General features: G+C 33.5%; 1 protein-coding gene across 1 annotated transcript; it reads left to right on the top strand.

The window, feature by feature from the left end:
• The first annotated feature begins 7,732 nt into the window (after window positions 1-7,732).
• LOC137656400 (small ribosomal subunit protein bS6-like) lies at window positions 7,733-12,722 on the top strand. Its single transcript, XM_068390577.1, has 3 exons — window positions 7,733-7,808; window positions 11,461-11,498; window positions 12,414-12,722. Exons 1-3 carry the CDS (start codon window positions 7,733-7,735, stop codon window positions 12,720-12,722), a joined length of 423 nt encoding a protein of 140 aa, XP_068246678.1.
• Window positions 12,723-14,215: the final 1,493 nt, after the last annotated feature.

The raw sequence follows: 14,215 nt of genomic DNA, 5'->3' as shown, positions 1-14,215 counted from the left end.
AAGTTTAAGTATTCATCTATTTCCTTCTTTTTATTATTATTATTTTTGGCAGTTATGTGAAAACCATGCTAATTGTCCTCTTGTATTTTCACAATGCACAATATTGGTTGTGATCGTTACTTATACTATAGCACGCGTGCGAACGTGAACACACACACACACATACGCATCTTTACTTAGTGCAGTTGTGAAGGGGATGGTAGATTTTTGTTGGACAGATAAAAAAATGATTGCTAATTTTGGAAGCTTAATTATCGTAGCTTTTCGGAATAAAGTACCATAAAAATAACTAAGATTTAAGTAAATAAAAATTATTATAATTTTCATCATGCGAAAAAAATCCTAAAGCTATTAAAAAAAAATTAAAAAGGATTAATATGTACAAATATGTTTTACAAAATAAACGCTTGCTATTAGTTATTGAAAATCAAATTCCACATGAAAAACAAAAATAAGAATCAGATTTCAACAAAACCATCTATCCTTACTAATATAATTTCTATTGGTAACATGCAACCAGTAGAAAAGAAATCTTTATTTTAAACACTTTAATTTCTTTATGATGACAATATTTCCCTTGAATTACGTGTTATTCTTCTCAGTTTATTTTTCATATAATGGAAGCTGAAGAAGTCATAAAAAATACAAATGGTAAGTTCTCAGTTGCACTATAATACAATGCCAAAATCTACCTCCTTTAGAATACGTGCACCCGAACAAAAGATCTCAGATGCTTTTTAATAAATGTAAAATTTAAACTTGGTTCAAAATACCGTTTAATGTTGTGCGAGACGCAAGTTGGGTGATAACTGAGAGGCAAGGTGAATGCAACTGAAATTCATTAAACAATCATCGAGTTTTTATACTGAACCTTGCGAGCAAGAACGTCATAAAAACTCAAACATGATATAAAGCTTGTGCCAGTATAAAAAAACAGGTTGGTCTATTAACAGCCCAGGGAAGAGCGAGTGATAAGATAATAAAAATCTAAACCTTTACACTGTACGAGCGTGTATGAAACACGTGAGATACAATGGCATTTGAGTTTCAAATACAGGTACAGTTGGCAACATTGATTCCGGTACACTTCAGGGGAAGCTCGGGAGATGTCTGACAGCTAATCATTGTAGCATGTAACGCTATGTTTAGCTATTAAGAATCTGTGGGCAACGCTTAAACATGAGATCGAAAGTATTTTTATTCATTTTACGAAGCGTTGTGTATAAAAAAAGAGAAAAATATCATTTGCTTAACAGCACCCCGTAGAAAAATTAAAAAAAAAAAAAATTTTTTGATCACGTGTCTACAAACTTAGATTCTTTGTTTTAAACGCAGCGTTGCCAACAGTCTCCCTCTAACTAAATTAGCGTTACCTTCAACAGTATACAGATGTCAGACGTTTCTTTAGCTTCCCATGAAGTGTACCAGAATTAATGAAGCCAACTGTACCAGACTCATGACTAAACTTAAAATGTTCTCTTGTTTATTAATTAGCCATAGTACTTCCTTGTTAAAATCTGCTGTTGGACATAACTATCTGAAATAAATATTCCATAATCTAACTACCAGTTATTAAATGGTACTGAGAAGTCCCATAACTTTCAAAGAAGTCAATCAACCTCTTACTTTTTCGAGACCAATTAGTGCGATAATTACACTGGCAGTAGTTCAAATACCCAATATATGTAAAATAACACTTCTTAGCTTACCAATTACGTCATATTGTGTAATTAAAGGGATAAACTGGTCAGAAATGCTGAATAAACTATCTTCCTTCGACAACATACATTCAAACCTTTAAATGCCAGAGATGAGGCAGATACCATAGAGAACTACTGTACATTAATCATAGAGATGTATTTGTGGGAGTCCATATTTTTCCATACTGTTATTGTTATTACTGTTACAAATTCAACTTCAAGTAATATTATTTACTTTATCATTATTATTATCCCGGTTATAATAACAAGGGAAAATATGAAATTCTTTATGTATCAATAAACTGTAACATTAATAACTTTATCAGTATTATTATGCTAGTTATAATAAAAACAATAAGGGAATTTTTTTTTTCTATGTATCAATAAACTGTAAATGGCAATTATCAGACTAGTTACTGTTATAACTGCATTATTGGCTCAGTAAATAAACACAAAAACCCTGTAACACACGAAAGCCGGTCTAAAGTACCATAAATACAAAAAAAACCTAACTTTGTCAGAAACCCCTTGAAATAACTTTAAAAACTAGAGGGGCACTCAGTAGTGCGCAGATCCCCGCCCTGGCAGCTTATTTTTCGACCTTGACCTTGGCATGTATCGACTGGAGTTGATTTTCATACATTCAAATATTAACTAAGTTTGAAGTCTCTGTGACAACGATGTCCAAACTTATGGCAGATTACGTGAATTGGACATTTTGCTAGGCCGTGACCTTGACCTTTGACCTTGACTTTCCAAAATTTAATCATTTCTAGCTTTTTACATAAAAGTTAATCCCTACAAGTTTTATTACTCTACGATTAAAATTGTTGTCAGGAAGCTGTTCACAAACAACCACAAACACACAAATAGGAGGTAAAACCTAAGATCTACATAGACTTTGGTAAAACCTAACCTCCTTCCAAATTCGTTGCCGGAGATAAAAAAAAAAAAATCTCATACATATCACATTTACAGTATCCACCTTTGACATAAAAAGATCCAAGTCACGCTAACAATACCTACACCGGAACCATAAAAATATCAGTCGTAGTCACGGTACCTGAACAAGCCGTGTCAAGATTGTCCCCTCTTTTGTCAATCCCCCTAATAGCATCCTGATCTTCTTCCTTTGCCTCTTGAGATGCTGCGGTCCTGATGCCTTTCTCAATCAAAGAACCCTTCATCCCTACTCTTGTTCCCTTTTTTTTCTTTAATCTATATTGGCCTATATAGGCCATAAAGCTAATTTCCTTTTTTCAAAAAAAAAAAAATCATGGATGTTCAGATCTCCAAAGAAGAGGAGGAGAGAGAGGTAGTAGAGTGGTAGGGAGGGGAAGAAGAATGGAAGTAAAAGAGGGGTAAGAGTTAATAACTGAAAGCGAAGGAGGAATTGAGGATCTGAGAAAGTAGGATAAGGTTGGGAGTTAATGAGTGGGAGGGAATATGCAGTAGGAGGAGAATCTTAAGATGCAATTAAATTTGAGGAGGATATCAAGTGTGAAGATGCTGAAGTGGCAGAGAGAAATTTGAAGATCCTTTAGCAAGAGAGGAAGAATAGGAACAATAGAAAACGGTGTGAACAATAAGGGGGGGGGGAGGAAGAGGAGGAGGAGGAGAAGGAGGAGGACCTCTGGAGTCTGATTTAAAGATCCTATAGCAAGTGAGGAAGAACAGGAACAATAAAAAATAGAATGAACAATATTAGGAGGAGGAGGAGGAGGAGGAGGAGGAGGAGGAGGAGGATCTCTGGAGTCTGATTTGAAGATCCTGTAGCAAGAGAAGAAGAATAGGAACAACAGAAAATGGTGTGAACAAAAGAAGGAAAGGAGGAGGAGGAGGGGGAGGAGGATCCTCTGAGGTCTGATTTGAAGATCCTATAGCAGGAGAGGAAGACTAGGAACAATATAAAACAGAGTGAACAATATGAGGAGGAGGAGGAGGAGAGAGGAGAGAGGAGGAGGAGGAGGAGCAGGATCCTCTGGAGTCTGATTTGAATCCTATAGCAAGAGAAGAAGAATAGGAACAATAGAAAATAGTGTGAACAATACAAAGAGGGGGAGGAGGAGGAGGAGGAGGAGGAGGAGGAGCTCTGGAGTCTGCATCTTTTGGCGTGGAAGCGTTATTTCCCCAGGGTGCCAGCGTCAATAGGCGGGTCTTCGGTTAGGCGAAGATGGATGACTTAGATAACCACATGTGACCGTCCTCAGGTGAGAGGGAAAAAAATAAAATAAAAAAAAGACAATAAAAAAATAATGCCTTGTGCTTCTGTTTTTCCTCTATTCTTGTCATTTCTTTTTTTCTTGCTTTATTTGGTTTTCTTTTCCGTTTATTTATTTATTATTGGTGTGGTCATTTCCTATTTCTTGCATTTTCTCCTTTTTTTTTTTGCTCTCGAATTTGTATTTTTTTATAATCATCTTCTTTCTTCATTGTTTATTCATTGATAAAAAAATTATATAGTCGTCTTTTCTAGGTCCCTCTCGAATGTTAATTCATTTTTGTTTTTTAACTTTATTTTGTCTTCTCTCATCTTTATTCAATTGGTCTAAATCTTTTTCATTACGAACATATTTTATTCCCGTTATCTTATAACTTAATCCTTTCTTCCTATTCTTCCTATTACAGTCTTCTCTCCTTCGTCGTTGTTGGTCTGTCCTCACCTCCTGCTTTTTGTTCCTGCCATTTATCATTTTTTTTATTACTATTCATTCTGCTATTCTACTCTATTTCATAATTGTTAGAATTTCTTTCCTTCTACCTTCATCTGCTACTATAATCATTCATTGATGATTCTTCCTTCCCTGACTATATCCTCTTTTACTTATATTTTATTCATATTTCATTAATTCTTCATCAACATTTGATAAAACATTTAACAAAATAAAGGTTTTATCAAATTTATGATTTATTCATAAATGGCCATTCAACTCTAAACCCTATAGTAATCCCAGTGACCTTTATTGACCTTTTGGTCTCAATGACCTTACACATCTTAGTTCTCTTATCGACCTTGACCACTTCCCCAACCTTGTCTCGTATTTTATGGTCCTGTCAACCTTGATGTATTCTTAATGACCTTTCCATAGCCTCTATCGTATTTTGAATATTCTTGACATACAATTTTTATTTTTCTATTAATTTATCTATTAATCATCTTTCCTATTCCTTTACTTCATGAAGGATTTCTTATTTATTTACGCTGTGATTTACTGAATCTTGCCCATAAGAGACATCAAACCCCTTCCATAATTATAAAGAAAATACTGAATCAGACAGTGAAATCAACCTCCTGGGTCAACTGATCAATCCGCTTGACTGTTATACTATTATTATTATTACTTGCTAAGTTACAACCCTAGTTGGAAAAGCAGGATGCTACAAGCCCAGGGGCCCCAACAGGGAAAATAGCCCAGTGAGGAAATGAAACAAGGGAAAATAAAATACTTTAAGCCTGTTAAGAACAGTAACAACATTAAAATAAATATTTCCTATATAAACTATAAAATCTTCAACAAAACAAGAGGAAGAGAAAGATTAGAATTGTGCCCGAGTGTACCCTCAAGCAAGAGAACTCTAATCCATGACAGTGAAAGACCATGGTACAGAGGCTACAGCACTACCCAAGACTAGAGAACAATGGTTTGATTTTGCTGTGTCCTTCTCCTAGAAGAGCTGTTAGGTTAAGAATTTCCGCTATGTACCGCTAAAAGAATCATCTTTAGAGAGTGGACGAAGAGTACAATTAAAGGATTACAGTATAATAATTGATAAGAATACCCAAAGTGATATCCATAGGCTATTAAAAGATTAGAATTCTTGAGAGAAAAACTTCTAAAAATAACAACTATAAACAACTGAGGATTATTGCTCTTGGGAGATATATAAAACACCAAAGAGATAAATAATAATAATAATAATGATAATAACAATAACAATAATAATAATAATGAAATTAATTATAATAATAATAATAATAATAATAATAATAATAATAATAATAAGAAAGCAAGCAAAGGTGTGCAACTCAAAACTCTGACATATAATCAAGAAATTTTATTCCCTTTTCACATAAGTGAAGAAATTGCTCATTCTCATGAATAAGGCTTTTATAATGTGGCCTATTTTTCTCCCACTTAAGACCCAACGTTTCAAACGTTTGGCCCAATGAGGAGAGCAAATCCACTTTAATTAATATTGTTTACCTTTAGATCAACAGTTTATTGAAATTTTCGAGACAACTACATTAAGAACCATCCAAAATATAAACAGGATCAGGCTTAATAATAATAATAATAATAATAATAATAATAATAATAATAATAATAATAATAATGATAATAATTATAATAATATTCATATCATTTAAATAGCGAAGCTACAATCCTAGTTGAAAAAGCAGGATGCTACAAGCCCAAGGGCTCCAACAGGAAAAATATCCCAATTAAACGAAAATAGGTAACAGATAGTTTGCCCGAGTGTACCCTCAAGCAAGAGAAGTCTACCCCAAGACAGAGAAAGACCACGGTACAGAGGCTATCTCGACCATTCCTCCCCCCATCCCCTTTTTTTTGTGAGAATGTTATCTGGAATTCACGCCATCTTTCTAATGCTCAAGATTACGAGTCATTCGCTTAACAAAGAGATATCCTGAGAAGTCTCTCCAGCTATCTTGTGAGTTGTTAAATAATGGGGTGATTTTTAAACTAAATGGCTTCATTTAAACATCCAACAAAATAAGATCTTTTAGCGTTTTATTTTGCTGGGAATGAATAGGTGCGAGAACAGGAAACTGTTTTTAAAAGTAAACAACAACAACAACAACAAATGCAGCCGTTTTTTTCTAGTACACTGTAGGGAAAATGGTTTGGAGATTAGCCAATTTTCATCACCACGCTAGCTACTGCGGATTGTTAATGGTGGGAGACTTAAGTCTTATCTCTCACAGCAAACCAACCTAGTATGGGTGTCCCTTACTAGCACAGCTTTACTCATCATGGCGATACACAAACCCTCTCACCACGTCAAGGTATCCCCACTCAGAAAGTTATGATACAGTAATTAAGCTTGTAATTATCCTCTACAAAATGACAAGACTTAATTCACCTCCAGAAATTTACAAATGAAAAGGCTGTAAAACCAATTATAAAAAGAGGATTGCGAAATGCAATATCATAAAAAATGAATGAATAAAGGTAATAAATATTTGACTTTGGTTATCCATTAAAATCATGCAACAGAGAACATGATTGTGCAACTTTGCTGCAACAAAACCACAAGACATCCACCAGAAAGATAAAAAACTACAATATTCAATCAAGTCATTCAAGATCACTTTCAAGAGTTAATCAACATCTGAACTGATAAAAGAAATAGAAAAAAATCCGAATTATTTAAGAAAAACAGAAAAATAAACAAACCTTAGTCGACGACATGTTATTCTTCTGTGTAAGAAAAGAATTCCATGTCAGCAAAAAAAGAAAAATACATTGTTAATAACAGGATAATTTTGTGGATGCTTCTCTTAATTTACATTACCCTGACCTCTAAGTTGCTCTAACGGTTTGGCTTGGAATAAGAGACTTAGGTAAATTATAGTTATATGTATGCTAATCTCCCGGTTAAATATATCCGAATGTCTACAATTTTTACCAAACAAATACAGCTACAAAATATCAGCATTTTAAGGAAATAACTCAAGTGAACAAGTTTTTATAACACGATGAAGGACGTTATATTAGGACACTAAAATCTACTGAAATAATCATATATTAATCCATTGCTGTAATACACTTTAATAAGCACTGTAACCGGAAGAAAGTAGGACATAAAATCTTTTACATGTTTATACCTAAACAACTGTTTAAACATTGAACAGGTACAGCTGGACACAGGAATTCCTGGCACACCACACTCTGAGGAAGAGCGCCCTGTCACAGCCTTACTGTGTGGCATGTAACTATACAGATAATTGTAAGGAGAGATGACATCAGTTGCCGGCGGGGCTACACACAAGAACTTGCCGATCAGTAATGGTGGATATGTTTCTAGGTGAAGAACATGAAGAACTATCTCCAAAAATGAGAGATACTGAGAGAGCAATTGCCAGTAAACAAGCAATCAGAAGGGCGCACTAATGCACTTCCTCAGAGAGCTAGGTGTGGTACTAACTTCTGAATCCTACTGTATGTGTAAATTTGATAATGATTTACTTAAGCAATATATTACCAAACCTTTTGGGAGTTATAACAAAGCTTCAAGAAAGGCAGAGTGCCTTCAGTTCTTTAGTTCAACAGCTTCTACAGGAAATACATCTAGAACTTTAAATATAAACTACAGATAAAAATAACTGAGAAAAGACAAACAAGGTCGAATAATGTGAGTCTGGTGTGTGTGTGCGTATACAGTATATATATACATATATATATATATATATATATATATATATATATATATATATATATATATATATATATATATGTAAATGTGTATATATACCGTATATTTGTATTCGAATTTAATTCATACAAATACAAAAACTATTTATAAATATATACATATATATATACATATATAATATATATATATATATATATATATATATATATATATATATATATATATATAGGCCTATATGTGTGTATGCCTATATATATAAAATCTATAAATACCCAATAGATACACAACATTTGAAAACTTGACAATATACATACTGACAAACAAAAAACTTCTTGACCTATAAACCCCCTTTAAAACAAAGTCTAAAAGAAAACAAACGAAAAGTAAAGAAACAAAAGCAAGTGTCCATCGCAATTCCCTAAAAGTTTCGCTCACTTGTGCAACAAACCTCCCGTGAAAATAAAATGCAAAAGATCGAATTTTAGCGGAAGCTCATTGCTGGAAATGGAGGCTGGCTGGAATGCCTGGAATATTTAGCATTTTTTATGGCGTTCATTCCGTGTCATACAGGGCTATACATCAACCGACAAATTTATTAATACATCACTACAGAATTCCTTCCTCTCTATATACATATATCCTAAACATTAATTCGACAAAAATTAGGGGGAATTATTTTGATTCATCGCTTTTTTATACAGTTATTCACAGATATCTCTTTTTGTTATAGTTCAAGCTCACTAACTAGTTTTCTGGCTTGGTTGTGACCCATTACCGCTTAACTCAAAGTACTTTAGCTTGTTGCAAAGTTCTATAAACATTGCTATACTGATACTATATACATTTACAGTCGGTCACCCATTCAAACACTGGCCAGACCTAACGTTCCTAAACTTCAGTAAGAGGTCAGTTTCTTCTTCTCCTTTCCCAACGATATCCCTACATTAAGGGGTCGGTTGCCTGAAGCACCCTCTTCACTACCTTCTATCAAAGGCATCCACTTTTCTCCATATCATCCTTCACATTATCTCGCCATCTAATTCTCTGCCTCTCTCTTGATCTTCTCCCCTTCAGAGGTTCCTCCTAAGCCCTCCTCATTCCCTCCCCACAATCCATCCTCAACACGTGCTCACATTTTTCACAGTCGTTACACTCTTATTCCCTCTGTAATCTTTACTACACCTGCCATACTTTTTTCATAATTTTACAATCTTACAAGCAGTGATATTCCCATAATCTACCTCAGCATTCTCCTCTTTGTTCTCTCAAGCTTTGCTTCCTCTTTTATCTAAGGGTTTAGATCCAACTCCACAATAACTGGCATTAATCATCGGTTACCCACCCAAGCACTGACTGTTATATCCCAATTGTACTTGGTGGAATAATCAGAGATAATACCGATGTCCTTAAACCTTCTTTATTTGTCTTCAACCGAAGCTACAGTAATCCTGTTAATCCAATATCTATATACAGACTCGTGATATAAGTATTTACATAACCAGATGTAAATGTTAACTGCTCTTTGGTAAATGATCACCAACCCAATAAAACAACATACTTATAAAACTGCTCTACTTTAAACAAGCACTTTGGTATATTACTAATACAAGCCAGTTATACTCTTGTTCTATTATAAAAAAATATATATGTAAGGTATATCACTGACCACTCTTATCTATGCCCAGCTTCATTAACCGAAATGCCATATTATATTCAAATGTTAAACTTCAATCATACAGAATTCATCACGGAGAAAAGGTCATCTAAATTCATTAATAATCATCCGTTATGCAGTTCAAATGGAAATCAGTCATTTATAGCATAATTCAATCACTAAACAGAATCAGTAATTAATCGTTTGTGTTGCTGGATAACATTGGGAAAAGGATGATTCGGATTTTCTTTTATTTTATTAACATTGTTATCATTAATATTACTTTCATTCCAATTGAAAATATTCCGGTGAAACGTGAAAAATTATAATACATAGAAGAAAATAACAAACAATTATTAATAATTGAAATAAAACATACGAAAAGATTAATATATAAGTAGCAAAAAACTGAAAAATAAAAGGAAAAATAAAGGAAAATAAATAATTGTAAACAATAATCATATATAGAACAATACAACTGGAAAAATAAATGGAAGTAAATAAATGGGAACGATAAATATATAAACAGCAATACAACTAAAAAATAAGGGGCAATATATAAGTGAAAACGATAAATAAAACAAAGGAAAATAATTAATGGAAACGATAATTATATATTTATAAAGCAATACAACTAAAAAATAAAGAGAAATAAATAAATGGAAAAGATGAATATATAAACCGCAATAAAACTGAAAAATATAGGGAAATAAATAAATGGAAACGATAATTATATATATCTATCTATCTATCTATCTATCTATATAAACAGTATATATATATATATATATATATATATATATATATATATATATATATATATATATATATATATATACCAATACAACTAAAAAATAAAGGGAAATAAATAAATGGGAAAGATAAATATATAAACAGCACTACAACTGAAAAACACATGGAAATAAATAAATGATGCGTTAGTCATAGGCATAGGCATTTTATTGGTGCGTTACTTAGTTTAAAATACGCAATATATTCGTGAAAAAAAATATGTTATTTACATTTTGTACTAAATTCTAAACGAATAAAGGAAAATAAAACATCTGGAATGTAGTTAAAGGGCGAGAATTTCATCTAGATTTCAAACATACAAAGCGCCTTCAGTACTTTTATTTCTCGGTGATCATTAACTATTTTATCAACTTTTAATTTTTGTAAGTGTTTATTCATATGTTTTGTCTGTTGTTTACAAGCAACGATATAGTCTTATTATTATCATTTAATGTTTGTTATTTCTTTGCTTAAAAGTGTCTATAGTCCATAGTCTATAGTCGCAACGGTGCCCTTTTAGCTCGGAAAAGTTTTCTGGTCGCTGATTGGTTAGAATTATCTTGTCCAACCAATCAGCGATCAGGAAACTTTTCCGAGCTAAAAGGGCACCGCTGCCAGTCGGTGCAAATATGACTCGCTAAAAGAAATGGACTATAGTATTTCATAGCAAATATTTCCTTTTTTTTCGTTTTTTTATGTATAGGTTCAAACCGTAAAGTCCCCCATAAATTACATCTCTAGCCTTAACAATGTTATTTACTGTAACTATACGTTTATTCGTTATGTAATATTTAGACAGATATGCGAACACACACGCAGATTCAACCCTTCCCACCGCCTAACTCTTTTCCAAGTACAACCTGCTGGTTCGGTAATTTGTGGAAGATGTGGTTTCTGAGTGTACCCTCTCACCAGGGTATAGCTACTTCCTCTATCCCGACTCGAGGAACAGGGTGAGACCGAGTCGTCATACGTTTGGCTATGCAGCTCAGCGTGACAGGAAAAAAAAAAATCTTTGTTTATACATATAGCCAGACACTCGCTCTTTATTATACATGGGATGATTATTTTGAGCGGGTTTGGTCTGTGCTCCCCTCTACCGGGATAGGATTGAATTTATATAATTGGGTCATATGGTTAGACGTTAGGGCAGGGGAGGCCATTCGCCATGTAGGCGTCTGATTGGGTGAAAACAGTGGGCGCAGAGAGGAGCCCGAAGATACGCTTGCAAAGACTCAATTAGTGCCTACAGTGCACCGTATGCGATTCATTGACAGCAAACACTAGTTAGGCATATATTTTAGTACTGTTATTAGAGCTTAGAGAAATAATAAAGTAAATGCAATGTATTACGTATATTGGAACGTAAGAACATATACTAATAGTATTGCGCGTATGAGATGTTAGACAAATAGTAAGAAGTTCGAGGTCTCAGTCAGATAGTAACTATAAGTCATATACTGGACCAAGAATAACAAAGGCATGAGAGATTGGACAAATAGTAATGCAGGCCATAGAGATTGGACAAAACGCAACAAAGCATATAAGCATACAGAGAATCTCAAACACACTCCATAATACGATAGAGGTGGGAGGCAAGACAGGTAGTAATGCAGATGAGGAAGAAAAATGAATTTAGACGCCACCAGGATCCCATTGTTTTCCCCTTCATTCTTCTGGAAAACCTTGCCATCACGTTTATGATGATTCATTGAAGACAACATTTATTATCGTTTCTTAAATTCCATTTGTATTCTGACACAGGGAGTAGCAGCTCTGATGGATGAGGGTTAAGCAAATTTGGGTGAATCCACCTGTTCCATGATGCTAAAGGGATAACAATATGACATGTTAACTAATGGGTGTAGGCACGAATCTACCGTGATGCAAGAGTGATCAAAAGTGTCAAAAGTGCTAAAAAGGTCATAAGTGTCAAAAGTGTCAAAAGTGCTAAAAAGGTCATAAGTGTCAAAAGTGCTAAAAAGGTCATAAGTGTCAAAAGTGTCAAAAGTGCTAAAAAGGTAAAAGTGTCAAAGGGGCCAGAAGTGTCAAAAGTCAAAAGCGCCCTAAATGTCAAAAGTGCCAAAAGTGTCAAAAGCGCCCTCAATGTCAAAAGTGCCAAAAGTGTGAAAAGTGCCATAAATAGCAGAAAAATCAAAAGTGAGCAAAAGATTTAAAAAGATGCAAAAGTTAACAATCAGTGGAATGTCAACAAATATGAACCAGTGCAAAGCTCCCAAAAAAGAAATGTAACTAGTTAATGAAGTGTCAACTGATTTGGATAAATAAAAATCTGTCAAGATGAAGAAACAAACTGCTCTGGGGAAAATCATCGGCGAAGACCCAGAAAAAAGCAAATATAATCAGTAAACAAAGCCTTAAGAGATTTTACTAAGCTGCAATCTTTGAAGAAGCAGAAATGCACTCCTCAGCGTCGAGGGAGTAGGTATCTGCCAAGATGCGAAGTAAACCCATTTGTAGGAACCCAAACAAACCGAGGTTGAAATTGATCTGTTGAGGATGTTTCAATATTTATGAGTGAAGACGAAACTACTTGAATGTAAAGTGAGCAGTTTATCACATATCAGAATAAATAAGCAGTTTATCACGTCATAATAAGTGACCCCTTTATCACATGTCAGTAAAAGTAAGCATTTTATCACATGTCACCAGAAGTGAGCAGTTTAACACACGTTAGAAGACGTGAGCAATTTACCACATGTCACCAGATGTAAGCACTTCATCACACGTTAACAGACGTGAACAGTTCATCACATATTGACAGGTGAGCAGTTTATTACATTTCAATAGAAGTCAGCAGTTTATCATATGTCCAAAGAAGTGACAAGTTTATCAAAACTCAAAATAAGTTAAAAATTTATATGTCATCAGAAGTGTGCACTTTATCCCATGTCACAAGAAGCAAACAGTTTATTACATTTTAACAGAATTGAGTAGTTTATCGCATGTCAAAACAAGTGAGAAACTTGACATATGTTAACCCATTTGAGTAAAAACATTAACATACAAAAGGTTAATAGTTAATGAAGTGTTAATTTGAAAGATAGTGCATCAAACTCCAGAGATTTAAAAAGGAGTTAATAAAACTTGAAAAATGAGAAATTTATGGTGCCAACATTCATGATTTTTTTTTTATACATTATATCTAAATAAGTTCAATGTACATACATCTCAAAATACAAAAGTAAAACTATTGTAAGATAAATAGAAACAACGTCAAAATTGAAAAAAAAGCAAGAGTAATAGCGAGTAAAACTGAATATATGTCAACCATTATGAAATATAACTATGGCAATGCCGAGTAAAACTGACCAAGGCAAATTGCCATATCGGATGTCAATCTCTTACGTAACCTTCATTAAAAATACCAATAGTGAAACGGATTATTCGTTCTCTCTCTCTCTCTCTCTCTCTCTCTCTCTCTCTCTCTCTCTCTCTCTCTCTCTCTCTCTCTCTCTCTCTCTCTCTCTCTCTCTCTCTGTATTAACGGCAACAGGGTGATTAGGACAAGGAAATATATATATATATATATATATATATATATATATATATATATATATATATATATATATATATATATATATATATATATATACACATATATACACACATATATATATTTATATATATAAATTATATTATATATATA

The sequence above is a fragment of the Palaemon carinicauda genome, chromosome 17 (genome assembly GCF_036898095.1).
Source record: "Palaemon carinicauda isolate YSFRI2023 chromosome 17, ASM3689809v2, whole genome shotgun sequence".
In the NCBI taxonomy this organism is placed as follows: domain Eukaryota; kingdom Metazoa; phylum Arthropoda; class Malacostraca; order Decapoda; family Palaemonidae; genus Palaemon; species Palaemon carinicauda.
This window is presented reverse-complemented; position numbering and strand designations above follow the sequence as displayed.

Coding starts and splice junctions, on each gene's coding strand:
- LOC137656400 (XM_068390577.1), top strand. CDS start 7,733: ATGGTGGATATGTTTCTAGGTGAAGAACATGAAGAACTATCTCCAAAA. Junction 7,809..11,460: donor TACTGAGAGAGCAATTGCCA/GTAAACAAGCAA, acceptor CCCTCTCACCAG/GGTATAGCTACTTCCTCTAT. Junction 11,499..12,413: donor ATCCCGACTCGAGGAACAGG/GTGAGACCGAGT, acceptor TAATGGGTGTAG/GCACGAATCTACCGTGATGC.